This window comes from Ursus maritimus, unplaced genomic scaffold, assembly GCF_017311325.1.
Source record: "Ursus maritimus isolate PB19 unplaced genomic scaffold, ASM1731132v1 scaffold_20, whole genome shotgun sequence".
NCBI classification, from domain to species: Eukaryota; Metazoa; Chordata; class Mammalia; order Carnivora; family Ursidae; genus Ursus; species Ursus maritimus.
In genome coordinates, this window is record NW_024424453.1 from 47,741,864 (window position 1) to 47,760,616 (window position 18,753).

Genomic DNA, 18,753 nt, shown 5'->3' on the forward strand with positions numbered 1-18,753 from the left:
CCTGCTTCGCTGTTCCTATGCCCTGTCCTATTTTCCTTATTCCCCTCTTTCTAGGAACACTTCCTAATAAATCACATGCACAAGAATCCCCTCCTCAGGTTCTACTTCTAGGCAACGGAACCCAAGGTATTGAGCAATAACTTGAATATAAGAAGGAGACTCATATTCTGCACTGCCAGAAAAGGACAGTCATCCGCAATGCCTATCTTAAGGAAAAGCAAGATGCGTAACCCCCATTGACAATGTATTCCAGTCCAGAGACACTATTTCTCTCTCCAGTTCCAGTAGAACTCTGTGAGACAGAATGCTATCTTTCTGTTCACTGCCTTAGACCCAGGAGTGAATGTCTTGCCTGATGTATAGTAGGCCCTGAGTGTATATTTGTTGAATCAATGCATGGTTAGTACACAGGATTCCTATGATCCTGCTCCCAGTCTGTTGCCAGCTCCAGAGGGTTACCACGCCAGACTTTTTCTCTCATAATTTGATGTAAGCCACAGGCTGGCTATTAGTGTAGTTCAGAGCTATAAATGACTCCCCATCACACATGGTGCACTGTCTTTCTTAACCACCCCCCTCCCTATGTTCTCACTGTCATCGTGTCCCTTCGTTCTCTGCAGGTAATTTTTCTTTCTTCCATGCTATAAATTTTAAGACCCAAATTATTCAGAATCATCTCCAACTACTTCATAAATAGAGATCTCAACCGATTGAAATAAATAAGCTAGAAGTAGACCTTTAGCATATTAAAAAAAAAAAAACCAAAAAACTGGTCTACAATGAGGGAGGCATCACAAGTGCCTGAGGAAAGGGAGAACGTTGGTGCTGGGAAAATTGGTTAATTATTCTGAGGCGTAATAAAGTTAGAACCTAATTCTATAATGTTCACCAAAATAAATTCCAGATGGACTAAATAATCCCATGTTAAAATTGAAACAATAAAAGTAGAAAAACAGGTGAATGGCAAATCTCCACACGGGAAATGCCTTTCTAAGCTTACAAATAATTTTCTACAGATCACAAAGGAAATGTTAAAGCTGTGACACTCCCCTATCACATGTGAATTTATCCTCAAGCAGAAAATCAGAACTGCTTCCTGAGATGGATGGATAAGAACATTCCTTTCAGTGTTACTAGGAAAGAGGAAAGGGAACCAGCCCTTTCCCCTTTCAGAAACCGTTAGAGAGGCTGGCTTAATAATTTGGCTTGAGGTTTGTTAAGAGAAAACTCAAAATGCAAATAATCTACAGACTCTTTGCATTCCCAAAGGTAGCAATCAGGAGTGGGCAACATTTGTTTAGGGAAATTCTGTAACAATCTTCCTGCTGATTAAAGATTAGATCAGTTCTGTCCAGAAGAGGTGAGGAATGGGTAGGGAGTTCAGATGCTCCATCAGATACGATGATGAGACTGAGACAATATTCCCCTGAAGACAAAGAAGGAGGGATGTCAGTCCTGGACTGAGTAGACAACGAGAGAAGGGAAAATGAAGCTATTGGGAAAGTCTGAGAAAGGAGGGTGGTGCATGGCTGGGAGGCTTGGAGAATGCAGATGAACCACATTTCATTTTGTCCATCTATGGGTATATGTATATATGTGTGTATATATAAAACATACACATATGCTATGTATCATTTAAAAATATATATTCATTTACATTAAGTGATGTACAGGTAGAATAGGTAGTGTAGTTATGTGGTTTCAAATCTGAACTGTACAAAGTGTGTCTCTTCTAGCCAGCCCTGCACCCACCCAGGTCCTCTCCAACAGTCAGCAGTTACTGGCTTCTTGTCCTTCCTTCAAGGAGGTGTTGGAGCTATTCTTTGCATATATGAACAAATACCTGCATGTACTCTTGCTCCTCTTTTTTATGAATGGGAGTATATTACACTTAGTGTTATGCACCTTGCTTTTTCCCCTTAATAACTAGTCTTGGAGATGTTTTTATATCAATACACACAGAGCAAATTAATTTCTAATTTAATCAGTGTCTTCCTGATAGACATTTATTATCAGTTTTTTAAAATTATAGATGAGGCTGCATTGAATACTTTTTGCATATATTATTTTTCAAATGTAATATATATACATATATACTAAATCATATATATAATTATATATAATTATATAGAAATATATATAATTAAATATAAATATATATAATTATATATATCATATGCATAATATATATAAATAATTTATATATATGTATCATATATAATCATATACGATATATATGGTATATATGTCAATCATATATATATATATAAATATATATATATTTATAAAAATATGGACTATCCTGGAGACACAATAAGATAAGTTTAGATAAGTTTTTAGAAGAGCTGCTAGGCCAATGGGGATGTACATTTGTTATTTTGATAGATATTGCCAAACTGCTTTCCCACCAGCAGTGTGAAAGTACCTGCTTTCTAACACCCTTATCATGATTATGTCTAACACTCACTTTTAAGTCCTTTCCTTTTTTGTGTTGTAACCTCTGTTATTACCACACCATCAGTAAAATATGTTTTGCACAGTAACATGGGCTTTGGGGAAGGAAGAAGAAGAAAGCACCATCAGGTGCAAGAGGGGGAGCAGGGTCAGAGACAAAAAGGGTGTGCTGGAGATAAGACGGGGAGAAGGGAGCAATCACTAAGGAATTTGTTGCACAGAGTAACCAAAAAAAATGTAATTTCTCTAGAAATCTAGTCCATCCTGGAGTTGCCACAGCATGTGTAATAGCTGTTACAGTGATTAATTTTTGTTATTAAAGGGAAAAGTCATCCCAGGAGGCCAGAAATTTTAAAGACTATGGGTTACATTATAAGGTTGAAAATCTCCCATCCAAGAGGGTGGTGGCATCTGGCTCTCCCAGTGCATTTACACTTGTAAGCCAGTGCTAGAGGAATGATCATGCTCTCTCCCAAGTCTTCAGTGTAATGGGGTACTTTGGTCTTGAGGCTCTCAGAACTTGAGCTTGTGTCTCCAGGATAGTCCATTCCCTAAGCTGGTAACCTGAGGGTGGAGCACATCATATCTTAGGGAGAGCTGGAGACCACAGTGCACCATGGCCAGCTTCTGTGTCTAGTTCTCTCAACCCAGAAGAGAACCATGGAAACCATCTCCTGCCCTCTGAATTTATGTCCCAGTTAGATTTTCCCCCTTTTGTTTCATTCATTTCTGTTTTTATCTTTAATAATGTTTTCCTCCTATTTATTTCCACTGGGATAATTTTGCTGTTATATTTCTAAGCTCACTGCCCTTGAATTAAACCCAGAAAGAAGTAATTGCTAAATCCACAATCATAGTAACTTCAAAACATCTTTCTCAGGAAGTGGCAGAGCAATCAGAATAAAGCAACTTAACAAGAAGGTTTGGAAGATTTGAACATGTCATTTAATAAGCTTGAAAGTATTCATATGAAAATTTGAACACAACAAATAAGAAATAGATCTTTTTTCCAAACTACTGTGGAACATATAAAAATATTAACCATTTATTACAAAACAAAGGAAATTTCAGTAGCTCCCCCAAACCAAATACATGCAGGCCAACAAGAAGAACAAAATATATCCAGCAAAAAAAGCAAACAAAGGCCCAACTCTTAAATAGCTCTTGGATTAAAGAAAAAAGAGAATGCAAACTATAGATGCTATGCATGTTCACATCTACAATGATATTAATAATTTTGATGTTTTAGTCTGGTTTCTGCAATGTTTTTGTTTCATTGGTTTGCTTATTTAAATCTCTTTCATCGTAGGGGCTTTCCTTATATGTCTTGATATCTCTGGCTATGTATTCATATGCAAGAGTAAGGCACTAAAAGGGCTCATTCAGTGTTTATTGCGCATTTTGGGGGTTATCGTTTAGTGAACTTTGTTTAGAAGAAATAAGGCACTGAGATAGCTGAGATAGCTCTTTTGTTGGGAGACCTTCTCTTCTGCAGGTATTAAGGAAATCTCTTTCCCCAACAGGGAACCTTGCCAATTTTTTTTCACCAAAGATTAAAACACAAGCTGCTGCCATCATTCTGGGCAGAAAAAGCCTCAGTGTTCAGAAGGCATTCTTCATTTTCCACTGCTTTTGGCCTTTGCCTCACGTCATTTAGAAAGTATTTCCAAGTTCTATCCTGAAAGCAGAAGCCACTGAGAAAGATTCCTGAGAATGTAGGAAGGGTTAGAAGTCAAAGAATAGCTGTGATTCACCTGAGATCAAAGAGATGCACAGCTCCTCCACATACAGGTTTGCAAAGCGTGGTCCCTGATCAGCAACATCCACATCACCTGGTAACTTGATAGAAATGCAAAATTTTGGGTCTCATCCGGAAGCACAGAATCAGATGTTCTGTGTGCGAGGCCCAGAAATGTGTTTCAACAAGCGTTCCAGGTGATGCTGATGCTAAAGTTTGAGAACCACTGACCTAACTTGATGGGAGGAAGAGGGAGCTGGTGTTATCTCGTGGCTGGAATTGGAGGACGTGGAATTTTAAAAGCCATAAGCAATCAACTCGAGATGGAGGGTGTGGTCTGTTTTCTCACGTGCTAGAAGCAAAGGTAATTCATAGTCTTCTCTTTTCTAAAGGGTGAGGAACCCAAGAAACTTGGCTTCTTTCTGAGCCATTAATTACCCAGACCATGTCGCCTCGTCCTTGAGCTCCGGAAACGTCAGAAAAAGAATGGAAGGAAACAGAGGAGGTCAGTGTAAGGCAGGAAGAAATGACAAGGGCCCAGGCTTTCATAGGCCCCAACTGCTCATCTTTTGCCCAAGCAGGTTCCCCGTATCCTCCTAAAACCCCAGTCCCCACACCCAGTTAGGTTGGACAACAGGTCTGCCGCGGCCCCCCCCACTTCCGGGCTCTAGCCAATAGGAACTCAAACTGCTCAGCCAGTCAGCGCCCTGCGCTGCTTCCGGCGTTCTGCGTGCTGCCCTGGAGACGGGATGGGAAAATCCAAACGCAGAGGGGTGCTGGATACGCACTACCTTAAACTGCGCCTGCACGTTCCATTTTGCTCCATTGTTTCACCCCGGGCCTTGGTCAGTGGACCTGCCCCGAAGGATTAGAGGCCCAGACGCGCGCCGTGGCGGGAGGTTTTCACCGGGTCCGCGGCTTCTCCCCTCCAATTGTTCCAGGTGAGTGGCAGTGGCAGTTTTAGCGTTTACGAATTTGGATTCGTGTCTTCCTGAGCGGGTGAGGGGGACACTACAGGCCTGGAGGGGCGCCATCCTACCTGCCCTCCCTCCGTGAACCCTGTGCCTCTCGCATCTTCTCACTTCGCGCTCTGCTTTGTTATTGTGTTAAACTAAAAACCTTAAACAATTTTCTCGAGGCTTTGGTCCCGGGCACATGGGACATCTCTTCGAGGACTTAGGTGCAGGGGGGATTCGGGACTGTAGGCTTCGGGAGATGCGCTTTATGGACGCCCCAGATTCGAAGTTTTTCCGCTTAAAACTTGGCGACGCTTCCTGAATTCTAAGCCGGCTGTGCTGACGGATGTCCATGGTCGTAGAGAGGCAGTGAAAACGACCAGTTCTCCGGTCATGAGCTTCTTGGAGCGAGGGGTGTTTACGTAGCGACTCAGCTCCTGCACTTTCGAGGTCAGTTAACGTCTGTAGTTAATTCAGCCTGTCAAGGAGGAGCACTTGTTGAATGCTTGGCCCAGTGCCTGCCACCTTTTATGCCTTCCAAAAAGGTTGTTTTAGCCTGTGGTTAACGAAGTTGAGCGTGCATCAGGTGGGGTGAATTAAACCACAGATGGCTGGGCTCTGCTTCCAGAGTTTCTGATTCAGTAGGTCTGGGCTGGGGCACTGCTGCTAGTTGAGGAGTTAATGATATGAAGGTAGAGGTAAGTGAAGGGAGGGTTCTGGCCTTTATCTGCGTGCCTCTATCACCTGGTCATTTTCAGAGTTTGTTGAATGTAAGCCCGGCTCCTGAATCTTAAATGCTCATTTGCTCTTAGGTGTGATTCGTTCTGACTTCTGGCTTCTCTGATAATACCTTGGTGAACTTGTAGATTGAAAGTCTTTAAAGACGTGCCATGCCTTTAGAAAATGTGGAAGACTAAACTGTGGTGTCAGTAAATGCGCACTTGGTAAGAAAGCAATAAAGAAACACTAGGAAGTGAAAACTGTGAAAGTCTGAATGACTGAATCGGAAAGGATGAGGAGTTGTGATTGCCACAGGCTCAGGAAGGGACTTCTGGAGTAGCAGGCAACGTGATGTTCTTCACCTGGATGATGATCACAAGGATGTCCCTCTTATAATAATTCATTAAACTATGCATTTATTCTGTGGGGTTTTCTGTATTTGTGTCTTATTTTGCAATTTAAGAGGTTACATAGCTAAAAAATGCATATTATTATTTTTTTAATAATTTTTTATTGTGTTATGTTAGTCACTATACAGTGCATCCTTTGTTTTTGATGTAGTGTTCCATGATTCATTATTTGTGTATAACACCCAGTGCATAATACCCATCACCGGCCTATCCCAATCCTCCACCTCTGAAGCCCCCAGTTTGTTTCCCAGAGTCCGATGTCTCTCGTAGTTCATTCCCCCTTCTGTTTACCCCCCCTTCATTCGTCCCTTCCTTCTCCTACCGATCTCCCTGCTATTTCTTATGTTCCATAAATGAGTGAAACCATACGATAATTGTCTTTCTCTGCTTGAGTTATTTCACTTAACATAATCTCTTCCAGCCCCGTCCATGTTGCTGCAAATGTTGGGTAATCGTTCTTTCTGATGGCTGAGTAATATTCCATTGTATATATGGACCACATCTTCTTAATCCATTCGTCTGTTGAAGGGCATCTCAGCTCCTTCCACAATTTAGCTATTGTGGACAACGCTGCTATGAACATTGGGGTGCATATGGCCCTTCTCTTCACTACGTCTGTATCTTTGGGGTAGATACCCAGTAGTGCAATTGCTGGATCATAGTGTAGCTCTATTTTTAACTTTTTAAGGGACCTCCACACTGTTTTCCAAAGTGGCCGTACCAACTTGCATTCCCACCAACAGTGTAAGAGGGATCCCCTTTCTCCACATCCTCTCCAACATTTGTTGTTTCTTGCCTTGTCCATTTTTGCCATTCTAACTGGCATAATGTGGTATCTCAATGTGGTTTTGATTTGAATTTCCCTGATGGCTAATGAGTTTGAACATTTTTCATGTGTCTGTTAGCCATTTGTATGTCTTCATTGGAAAAGTGTCTATTCATATCTTCTGCACATTTTTTTATTTGTTTCTCATGTATTGAGTTTGAGAAGTTCTTTGTAGATCTTGGATACCAGTCTTTTATCTGTAGTGTCATTTGCAAATATCTTCTCCCATTCCGTGGGCTGCCTCTTAGTTTTTTTTGACTGTTTCCTTGGCTGTGCAAAAGCTTTTTATCTTGATGAAGTCCCACAAGTTCATTTTTTCTTTTGTTTCTCTTGCCTTTGGAGATGTGTCATGAAAAAAGTTGCTGTGGCCAATGTCAAAGAGGTTACAGCCTGTGTTCTCCTCTATGATTTTGATGGATTCCTGTCTCACATCGAGGTTTTTCATCCATTTGGAGTTTATCTTTGTGTGTGGTGTGAGAGAGTGGTCAAGTTTCATTCTTTTGCATGTAACTGTCCAGTTTTCCCAGCACCGTTTATTGAAGAGACTATCTTTTTTCCACTGGATGTTTTTATCTGCTTTGTCAAAGATTAGTTGCTCATAGAGCCGAGGGTCCATTTCTGGGGTCTCTATTCTGTTCCATTGGTCTATGTGTCTGTTTTTGTGCCAGTACCATGCTGTCTTTGTGATCACAGCTTTGTAGTATAGCTTGAAATCTGGCATTGTGATGCCCCCAGCTTTGTTTTTCCTTTTCAACAATTCCTTGGCGATTCGGGGCCTTTTCTGGTTCCACACAAATTTAAGGGCTGTTTGTTCCAGCTCTTTGAAAAATGCCATTGGTATTTTGATCGGGCTGGCATTGAAAGTGTAGATTGCTCTGGGTAGCATAGACATTTTAGCTATGTTTATTGTTCTGATCCATGAGCATGGAATGTTTTTCCATCTTTTTGTGTCTTCAATGTCTTTCAAGCATGATCTGTAGTTTCTAGAGCATAGATCCTTTACCTCTCTGGTTAAGTTAATTCCGAGATAGCATATGATTTTTGGTGCTATTGTAAATGGAATCAATTCCCTAATTTCTCTTTCTTCAATCTCATTGTTCATGTATAGAAATGCAACTGATTTCTGAGCATTGATTTTTGTATCCTGCCACATAACTGAATTGCTCTATAAGTTCTAGTAATTTGGGGGTGGAGTCTTTTGGGTTTTCCATATAGAGTATCATGTCATCTGCGAAGAGAGACAGTTTGACTCTTTCTTTGCCGATTTGAATACCTTTTATCCCTTTTTGTTGTCTGATTGCTGAAAAAAACGCATATTAGGAAATCTAAGGTGAGAATGGCCTTGGAGTGAGCCAAAAAGAATCTAAAAGCCTGGAATTTCAAACTTGAAAGATAATTTAGAAGATCATCTGATTCAATTCTTATTTTACTCTAAGGAAACTGAGCCCCAGAGAGGGAAAGTGCTTCCATAGTAAACCACCCTTACCTAAGCAGACTTTGTAATTGGTGCATTTCGTTAATTTGAGGCTGTGTGGTCTGTCTAGATGCATTACTCAGTAAAAGATTGAGGAAAAGAATTTGGCCTGAATCAAATTCAAAATTTGAAGATTATTTTTTTTCTTGTGGTTTAAAATCTTTTTTTCAAGGAATCAATTCTTTATCTTACATAAAAACTTATTTCAACACCTTATTGTGGTGTATCCTAATGTAGCCAATTTGTGACTATTTAATTAAAGGTCTCTGGTTATTTTTTTCTGGCTAAATAGCTTTTCCATCTTAAGATATTGTTAATTTAATCTTACTTTGGTTATGTTACATACTATGTAACGTTGACCTGTTGCCACACAATTACTCCTGTCTGGGCTGCATTTTGGTGGGTCATGAGTTAGTATTGGTTTTTAATGAATGGGTTTTAGGAGGAGAGGAACATAGAGGGGAAATTAGTAAAAGTGATCATTAAAATAAATAGATACTATCTGTGCCACTTTTGAGTTTTCATTGATTTAAATTCGGATTTCTCCCACATCTTTTCTACTTAGAATTTAAAGAATTTTTCTGTGAATAGTACGAGTTCTTCTGATTTGATATAGAGACCAGGTTTGTAATCTAACTAAATGTAACTACTAGCCTATACATTTTTATAGTAGAATTTCCCCCCATTTTTCTGTAAATTTTAATTTCTTTGGAAGATGGAATCATAGAGTTAGTTATTCCTAGATTCTTAGATTACTGGTTCCCTATACCAGAACAGGACAAACTGCTGCCTTTTGGCCGGATGCGGCTCTCAGCCTGTTTTTGTATGGCCTACAACAGAATATACGTTCTGGAGATCTGATGTACGTCATAGTGATTATACTGAACAATAACATATGACTTCAAAGTCACTATGACAATAGATCTTACATATTCTTACCACAAAAAAGTGATAATTATGTGACATATAGAGGTGTTAGCTAATGTTATGGTAGTAATCCTATTCTTCTATATAAATGTATCAAATCACATCGTACACTTTAAACTTAGAGTACATGTCTATTATATCAAAAAATCGAGATATTCACATACTATACGGTTCACCCCCTTTACAATGTACAATTCAGTGATTTTTTAAAAAAAGATTTTATTTATTGAGAGAGAGAATGTGGGGGTGGGAGGGGAGAGGGAGAAGTAGACTCCATGCTGAGCAGGGAGCACTAGGGGCTCAATCCCAGGACCTTGATATCATGACCTGAGCCGAAGGCAGATACTTAACCGACTGTGCCATCTGGGCACCCCAATTCAGTGGTTTTTAGTGTATTCACAAAGTTGTACAACCATCAGTACTAATTCCAGAACATTTTCATCTGCCCAAAAAGAAATGTCATACTCATTAACTTCTCTTTTACATTCTGTTTCAAAGGGTTTTGCTCTAGGTTCTGACTTACTGGATACCATGTAAAACAGCTGCTTTTAAAGAGTGTATCTTCCAGCTTACTGGATAATTTCTGGAAAATTTTCTGTAATCTAGAATGTGAAATCCTTCCAAAGAGATGGCAATTTAAAATATATTTTGCCAATCTAGTAAATACTTTGAATATATTGTAAATATATTGTTCAAGATACTGAATCCACTAAAGTACTTCAAGTCTAAATAAAATCTGAGAAAAGACTATATCAATGCCTATTCAGTCATGCAAATTAGGACAAATTGGCCAAGAATGTGAGCTCTCTTAACTGCTTATATTCTTGATGATGAAATGGTTGGTTTAAAAAATTTTTCTTGTTGTTGTTGTTTAAACTTAAAACAGGATTTGGCAAACTTTTTCTGTAAAGGGCCAGATAGGAGGTATTTTAGAATGTGTGCAGGCCATCACTCTGCCACAACTCTGCAACTGTAGCCCCAAAGGAGCCTTAGACAATATATAAATGAGTAGGTGTGGCTATGTTCCAGTTAAACTTTATTTACAAAAGCAGGCAGCAGGCTGGATTTGGCCCAGGACCCAAATAATATTTGGATTGACTTTCAGAATCTCTGTGGGTTAGATGGAAATATCATTCCACATTTGTTTATAAAGTATTTTAACATACATTGTCTCATTTGCGTCTCATAATTCAAGGTTTAGGTAGGTCATATATTGCCCCACTCTATACAGATGTTGACACAGTGTGCCTGCCTTTGTAATAAGAATATAAGAAAAGTATCAAGATACACTGGCTGGCATCTCATTCATCCCTCTTTTTGTTACATGTGTTGGAAGTAGTTGTCATTTTCATCATTTTTGTTGAGATCTTGTTGAAGGAAATTGAGTATTGGTTTGTCAATTGTTTTATTTTCCTCTTAGTTTTTTTTTTTTCCCCACTCTACAAAAAGACGTTAGTAACCAACACCTGTGGGTGAATTTTCTGAGTTTATACAATTATTAGGTTTACATATTAAGTATCCTAGGCTAATTAATCATGTAACTAGCTTGCATTTATAAGTATTTTTTTTGTTTACCTTTTAGGAGCTAGAGATGCCATTAGGCTGTCATTTTATCCAATGTGAGAAGTCAGCCCAGAGATGGAAAACTTCATTCTGTATGAGGAGATTGGCCGAGGAAGCAACACCGTTGTTTATAAAGGGCGGCGGAAGGGAACAATCAATTTTGTAGCTATTCTTTGTACTGATAAGTGCAAAAGGCCTGAAATAACCAATTGGGTAAGTCAAGTATGTTTCCCTCCCTCTGGGAAAACACAGGGCTATGATCAGGGAGAGGTAGCAGCATTAAACAGAAGCCATTGAACTCACTATAGCAAATACCACATTTTCATTATGGAATGGTGTTTCATTATGTTTAGTGCCACCAATCCTGAATAATGACTAATAAGCATACTTAAGTATTCAGCAACTTAGTGTTAATTTTTTTGGGAAGAGTCAGGGAAGATATACTGTATATTGGATCATTTACTCATAAATTTAGTATGTGATTTATGAAGCTTGCCAAAGGAAGGACATTGGGTGAGAGTGACTTGGTTTTAAAATTTATAGCCCAGGCTCCTGGACCAAACTTAGCTTTTTTTACCCCCCATTGTGCTAAAATACATGTATCGAAAAATTTACCATCTTAACCATTTTTAAGTGTGTAGCTGATGATATTAAGTACATTCATTATTCTGTACAACCACCAGCATCTCTAGAATTCATTTTTTTTTAAGTTAATTTTTTTTTTTTAAGTAGGCTCCATGCCCAGCGTGGAGCCCAATGTGGGGCTTGAACTGATAACCCTGAGATCAAGACCTGAGCTGAGATCAAGAGTTGGACGCTGGGGTGCCTGGGTGGCTCAGTTGTTAGGCGTCTGCCTTCGGCTCAGGGTGTGATCCTGGGGTCCTGGGGTCGAGCCCCACAACAGGCTCCTCTGCTGGGAGCCTGCTTCTTCCTCTCCCACTCCCGTGCTTGTGTTTCCTCTCTTGCTGGCTGTCTTTCTCTGTCAAATAAATAAAATCTTAAATAAATAAAAAAAAAAGTTGGACGCTTAACCCACTGAGCCATCCAGGTGCCCCTAAAAAGTTAATTTCTTAGGAGCAGTTTTAGATCCACAGCAAAATTAAAGTGTAGTGATTTCCTGCTTATTCCATGTCCTCCTGCATGCATAGTCTTCCCCATTGTCAGCATCCCCACCAGAGTGCCACATATATTACAATTGATGAACCCACATTGACACATAATCCTCCAAAATCCATAGTTGACATTAGGGTGCACTATTGGTGGTGTACATTCAATAGTTGTGCACAAATGTGTAATGATATGTATCTATCATTACAGTATCGTATGGAAGAGTTTCACTGCCCTAAAAATCCACTGTGCTCCACCTGTTCACCCTTCCCCCTTCTTCCCAACCTCGGGCAACCACTGACCTTTTTATTATGTCCATAGTATGCCTTTTCCAGAATGTAATAGAGTTGGAATTGTCAATCTGAAAAGGCTACATGCATCTTTAACTTAGCAATACGCATGTAAGTTTTCTGTGTCTGTTTGTGGCTGGAAGTGCGTGTGTTTTCATTGACGAACAACATCACATAGTTGTACCAGTTTATTCATTCACCGATTGAAGGGCATCTTGATTGTTTCCAATTGTGAATAAATCTGCTATAAACAGGTTTTTGTGTGGATGTAAATTTTCACCTCTTTTGGGTAAATACCCAGGGTGTGATTACTGGATTGTCCAGAACTCTTGTCATCTTGCACAACTGAAACTCTGTACACACTAAGCAATAATTCCTCATTTCTCCTTCCCCAGTCTCAGGCAGCCACCATTCTACTTTGTCTCTGAATGGTACCTCATGTAAGTGGAATCCTACCTCCTTTGTCTTTTATGGCTGACTTCTTTCACTTAGCATGGTGTCCTCAGGGGTCCTCCATATTGTAGCATGTGTCAGACTTTCTTTCATAAGACTGTGTAATACTCCACTATGTGTATATACACATTTTGCTTATCCATTTACCTATCTGTGGACACTTGGGTTGCTTCTACCTCTTGGCTATTGTGAATACTGCTGCTATGAAAATGGGTGTACACATATGTCTCCAGGACATGTTCTTTCAGTCCTTTGGATATATACCCAGAGAGTGGAATTCTATGTTTGTTTGTTTATTTATGGAAATACCACTCTGTTTGCCACAGAGGCTCTACCATTTTACACTCCCACCAACACTGCACAAGGGATTCTATTCTCCACATCTTTGGTGGTAACACTTGTTATTCTCTGTTTTTGTTTGAAGGTAGCTATTCTAATGGGCATGAGGAGGTGTTGGTTTTTGTAAGGAGCCGTGGATAGTTGAGGGAAAACAGGTATATGGGACAAGATGCAGGTTAGTTTGTGGATTCAGTGCTAGGAACACACGGAATTTCTCTTCGAATGAGGTTTTCTCTGAGATGAGAAGCTAAGTCCTCAATGGGGTGGGGAGGGGAAGGCAGTGTTCTAGGCAAGAGGAAAGCAAACGTGTGAAACCTCACTTGGACGACAGATGGGCTGGGGCCATTTGAGATTGGGGATCCTAAATTGAAGCTGGGTCAGTCAGCATGGCTCGTGTCTGCCCCAGTTGCTTGTGTATGTGTGGAATGTGGATGTCTGAATTGAACCAGAATTGGAGAGCTGGGGTGAGTGAGCTGGAAAGTGAAGGAGTGGTGGTCACAGGCTAGGATGTGTGCAAGACTTTGGAGATGATACGGTTCTTAGTCAAAACCTAACAGTTCAGTCCAACAGAAACATAATGGGGGCTACAAATCTAACAGATGGGTGGTTGAGGTGCAGGTGAAGGGGAGATTGAGAGAGCTGAGGTGAATCAGCATCTGAAGGGTAGGTACTTGGCATATACTGAGTGATAGGGAGTGTGGGAGCCTCGGCTGTGGCCTGATTTCTGGTGGAATTTGCACACCTCCTTTACTCGTCGTTAGGACCCCCCCCCCTTCCAGTGCCTAAATCAGTGGGGATCCATTTAAACAGGCTTACCTTGTGTCTTCCCCACTCTCCTCTGGCCCTTTGTTAGGAGTTTATTGTAAAGTGCTCCTCGAATTCTCTTGGCCACTCTGATTTTTGTTTTTCTCTTTAAATTGTGTGGATTCATTTCCCTTTCTTTGTGTTAGAATATGAGCCCACCTAGTTGTCCCTAGAGAGTACCACTTACCTATTTTTAAAATAAGGAGCTCTGTATTTCTACAGATGAGTGGGCCTATTAGCCTGTGTTGAGTGTGAGTGACAGTAGAATTTGTGGGGGTGTGTGTATGTTGTTAAGAGAATCAGAAAACAAGGATCCAAAGCACTTGGGTAGTTGTCACCAGTTTGAAGTCTGGATGGTTTGTTAACAAAGCACACATTTTTGTGGTTTTAGTTTCCGTATTTAATGGGATTTTGAAGGGAGAAAGCAAACATCCCTGAGGCAACTTAGTATTTTTTTAACTGATAGTCTCTTACATCTTTGCAATTGAGTTTTGGATTCATTCTTTTTTTGGTGCACAGTTATTCTCATGATCTAATGGAAATGTACATCTTAAGAGTAGTGTGCTCACTGTAATGATTCTTCTTTTAATAAACCGAGTGAATTGATACTGGGATTCACTAAGGATATTTTTAAGAATAAAATTGTAGAATCCTTTGAGACTTAAATATTTTAAAAGTAATACCTCATCATTATAGAAAACTTGGACAATCTAGAAAAACGGGTAGAAAAGAAAAAAAAAAAAAGGCAGCATTGTTCCATCATCTGAGGCAGTCCCTGTTCTGTTTTGGCTTGTTTGTTCTAGTCTTTTTTACTATGAGTTTTTAAAAAAGATTTTAAATCATGGTATTACATAATTTTGTTTCTTGCCTTTTTAACTTAACATTATTATACTGTCATTTTTTTATGATACAAAATGCAATGCTTTAAAGTTGGGCTAATGTTTAGTCTGTTGATATATAACTTAACTATTGTGTTATTGAGCCTTGAGGTTATTTTTACTTAGTAAAGTTTTTTTTTCTTCCTTGAAAATTATTTCATTCCTGATTATTAAAGTACTGTGGACTGAATGTAGAAAATAGAAAAAGCAAAGTAGAAAAAATTAAAATCACCAGCAGTTCTGCTCATAACAGCTATTTTGATATATTCCTTTTGGTCATTTTCCTATGAACATTTCTTTTGCAATGTTGTGTTTACACAAACACAAAACTGTATTGCACAAGCTTTTTTTTTTTTTTAAGATTGTACATTGAATTAGCATTTTTCCCTATCACCAGCCTTCAAGCCATCATTTTTATTTTTATTTTATTTATTTTTATTTATTATTTTTTTTTAATGATTTTTTATTATATTATGTTAGTCACCATACAGTACATCCCCGGTTTCCGATGTAAGGCTCGATGATTCATTAGTTGTGTATAACACCCAGTGCACCATGCAATACGTGCCCTCCTTACTACCCATCCCCAGCTTATCCCATTCCCCCACCCTCCTCCCCTCTGAAGTCCTCAGTTTGTTTCTCATAGTCCATAGTCTCTCATGTTTCATTCCCCCTTCTGATTACCCCCCTTTCTTTATCCCTTTCTTCCCCTACTGATCATTCTAGTTCTTATGTTCCATAGATGAGAGAAATCATATGATAGTTGTCTTTCTCTGCTTGACTTATTTCACTTAGCATTATCTCCTCCAGTGCTGTCCATGTTGTAGCAAATGTTGAGAACTCGTTCTTTCTGATAGCTGAGTAATATTCCATTGTATATATGGACCACAACTTCTTAATCCAGTCATCTGTTGAAGGGCATCTCAGCTCCTTCCACGATTTAGCTATTGTGGACATTGCTGCTATGAACATTGGTGTGCATATGGCCCTTCTCTTCACTACGTCTGTATCTTTGGGGTAAATACCCAGTAGTGCAATGGCTGGATCATAGGGTAGCTCAATTTTTAACTTTTTAAGGGACCTCCACACTGTTTTCCAGAGTGGCCGTACCAACTTGCATTCCCACCAACAATGTAGGAGGGATCCCCTTTCTCCACATCCTCTCCAACAATTGTTGTTTCTTGCCTTGTCTATTTTTGCCATTCTAACTGGCGTAAGGTGGTATCTCAGTGTGGTTTTGATTTGAATTTCCTTGATGGCTAATGATTTTGAACATTTTCTCATGTGTCTGTTAGCCATTTGTATGTCTTCATTGGAAAAGTGTCTGTTCATATCTTCTGCCCATTTTTTGATTTGTGTATTTGTTTCTCGTGTATTGAGTTTGAGAAGTTCTTTGTAGATCTTGGATACCAGTCCTTTATCTGTAGTGTCATTTGCAAATATCTTCTCCCATTCCGTGGGCTGCCTCTTAGTTTTTCTGACTGTTTCCTTGGCTGTGCAGAAACTTTTAATCTTGATGAAGTCCCATAAATTCATTTTATCTTTTGTTTCTCTTGCCTTTGGGGATGTGTCATGAAAAAGGTTGCTTTGGCCGATGTCGTAGAGGTTGTTGCCTATGTTCTCCTCTAGAATTTTGATGGATTCCTGTCTCACATCGAGGTCTTTCATCCATTTGGAGTTTATTTTTGTGTATGGTGTGAGATAGTGGTCAAGTTTCATTCTTTTGCATGTAGCTGTCCAATTTTCCCAGCACCATTTATTGAAGAGACTGTCTTTTTCCCACCGGATGTTTTTTCCTGCTTTATCAAAGATTAGTTGCCCAAAGAGCCGAGGATCCGTTTCTGGGCTCTCTATTCTGTTCCATTGGTCTATGTGTCTGTTTTTGTGCCAGTACCATGCTGTCTTTGTGATCACAGCTTTGTAGTACAGCTCGAAATCTGGCATTGTGATGCCCCCAGCTTTGTTTTTCCTTTTCAACAGTTCCTTGGAGATTCGGGGCCTTTTCTGGTTCCATACAAATTTAAGGACTGTTTGTTCCAGTTCTTTGAAAAATGTCCTCGGTATTTTGATCGGGATAGCATTGAAAGTGTAGATTGCTCTGGGTAGCATGGACATTTTAACTATGTTAATTCTTCCGATCCATGAGCATGGAATATCTTTCCATCTTTTTATGTCTTCCTCAATGTCTTTCAAGAGTGATTTATAGTTTCTAGAATATAGGTCCTTTACGTCTCTGGTTAAGTTAATTCCAAGGTAACGTATGGGTTTTGGTGCTATTGTAAATGGGATGGATTCCCTAATTTCTCTTTCTTCGGTCTCGTTATTCATGTATAGAAATGCAACTGATTTCTGAGCATTTATTTTGTATCCTGCCACTTTACTGAATTGTTCTATAACTTCTAATAGTTTGGGAGTGGCTTCTTTTGGGTTTTCCATATAGAGTATCATGTCATCTGTAAAGAGAGACATTTTGACTTCTTCTTTGCCGATTTGAATACCTTTGATCCCTTTTTGTCGTCTGATTGCTGTTGCAAGGACTTCTAGTACTATGTTGAATAATAGTGGCGAGAGTGGGCATCTCAAGCCATCATTTTTAATGTCTGTATAGAATTCCACCAAATTCCGCTGTCTTGTTACCCACTTTCCAATTGTGTATGTAGGTGTTTCTTAATAGATGTGAGGATTTTAAGAACTTTTTGTGTGTGTATGTGAATACTGTGTTTTTATAGGTCCGTCTCACCCATGAAATTAAACACAAGAATATCGTCACTTTTCACGAATGGTACGAAACCAGCAATCATCTCTGGCTAGTGGTGGAACTCTGCACAGGTAAGTGTGTGTGAGAAGTGCTACAAATATATCCAACTTATGTAGTTTTGAAAAAAACATGTGATGTAGGTTTTGTTGTTTTCCTTTTGCACTGCAAATAGAAGCTCTCGGTCTCTTGACTATGTTCACTTGCACGTATGTTGTTTCGTTATCAGGGTAGGGTAAAGAACAAAGATGTCTGGTAGGAGGGAGACAGTAAAATTCAATTTGGGTTTAACTTTACTTTGGTATAAAATATTACTAAATCACCTACATAAAAATTTAGAAGTCTTTTTTAGTGATGAACTTATCAAGCAAGTTTTCCTATTCAATAAAAACCAAGTATTTTAGGTCAAGTAGCTATTAGGTAATTAGTTTATAAAGTGATCATCTTCTTATTCTTATGAAGAAAATACTTGCTGTTTATAAAAACTTAAGCTATGTGAAAAAGGACCAAGGTGAACCAACAAATACCAGCACCTAACGATCATTAGAGATAACTTGTTATAACTTTCTGGGACTATATAGGGAGAAAAATAACTGAATGTATTGATATTATCTGGGCTTTTAGTTTCAGTGTCTTCAGGGAAAAACCACCCCTGTTAGCGTACTTCTATTTATACATTGAGTAATAAGAAAGGATCACTAAATATTAAGATATACTGTAATTTCTAGCTTTATGAGTCTTACCCTTTATATTGGCACTTGGAATTTATAAAACTGAATCATGGAAGAGGTTATTTGGAAAAATAACTTACTTGCATTTTATTTTTTCTGAACCAATAGGCAAGGACTATGGCTTAATTACATTCATGGTCGAACACACTGTTGAGGTGATCAGGGAACTTTCCCTGTGTTCCTTTTTGCTTCAGCTGTTATTTCTGCTCCCTATCATCATAGCCTGTGTTTGGAGTGGTTCCTCACCCACCGAAACAAAATAAATTTCAAAATACCTCCTACCTTCATCATAGTGTTCTGACTGAACTTTCAGGTGACAGCTAAGAGT

The 18,753-nt window shown here is 39.1% G+C and overlaps 1 protein-coding gene across 4 annotated transcripts in view; it reads left to right on the forward strand.

Moving 5' to 3' along the window:
- Positions 1-4,956: 4,956 nt before the first annotated feature.
- Positions 4,957-18,753, forward strand: part of ULK4 (unc-51 like kinase 4) — a 596,079-nt gene continuing 582,282 nt past the window's right edge. For 2 of the 4 annotated variants that reach the window (XM_040636927.1, XM_040636926.1), the window contains exons 1-3: positions 4,958-5,133; positions 11,088-11,281; positions 17,669-17,768. In XM_040636927.1, the coding sequence (XP_040492861.1) occupies positions 11,144-11,281; positions 17,669-17,768 (238 nt within the window). In that variant the 5' untranslated portion in view covers positions 4,958-5,133; positions 11,088-11,143. Of the gene's footprint in view, positions 5,134-10,942; positions 11,282-17,668; positions 17,769-18,753 lie in introns of those variants that run through there. The other 2 variants (XM_040636925.1, XM_008709911.2) reach the window with 2 other exon arrangements.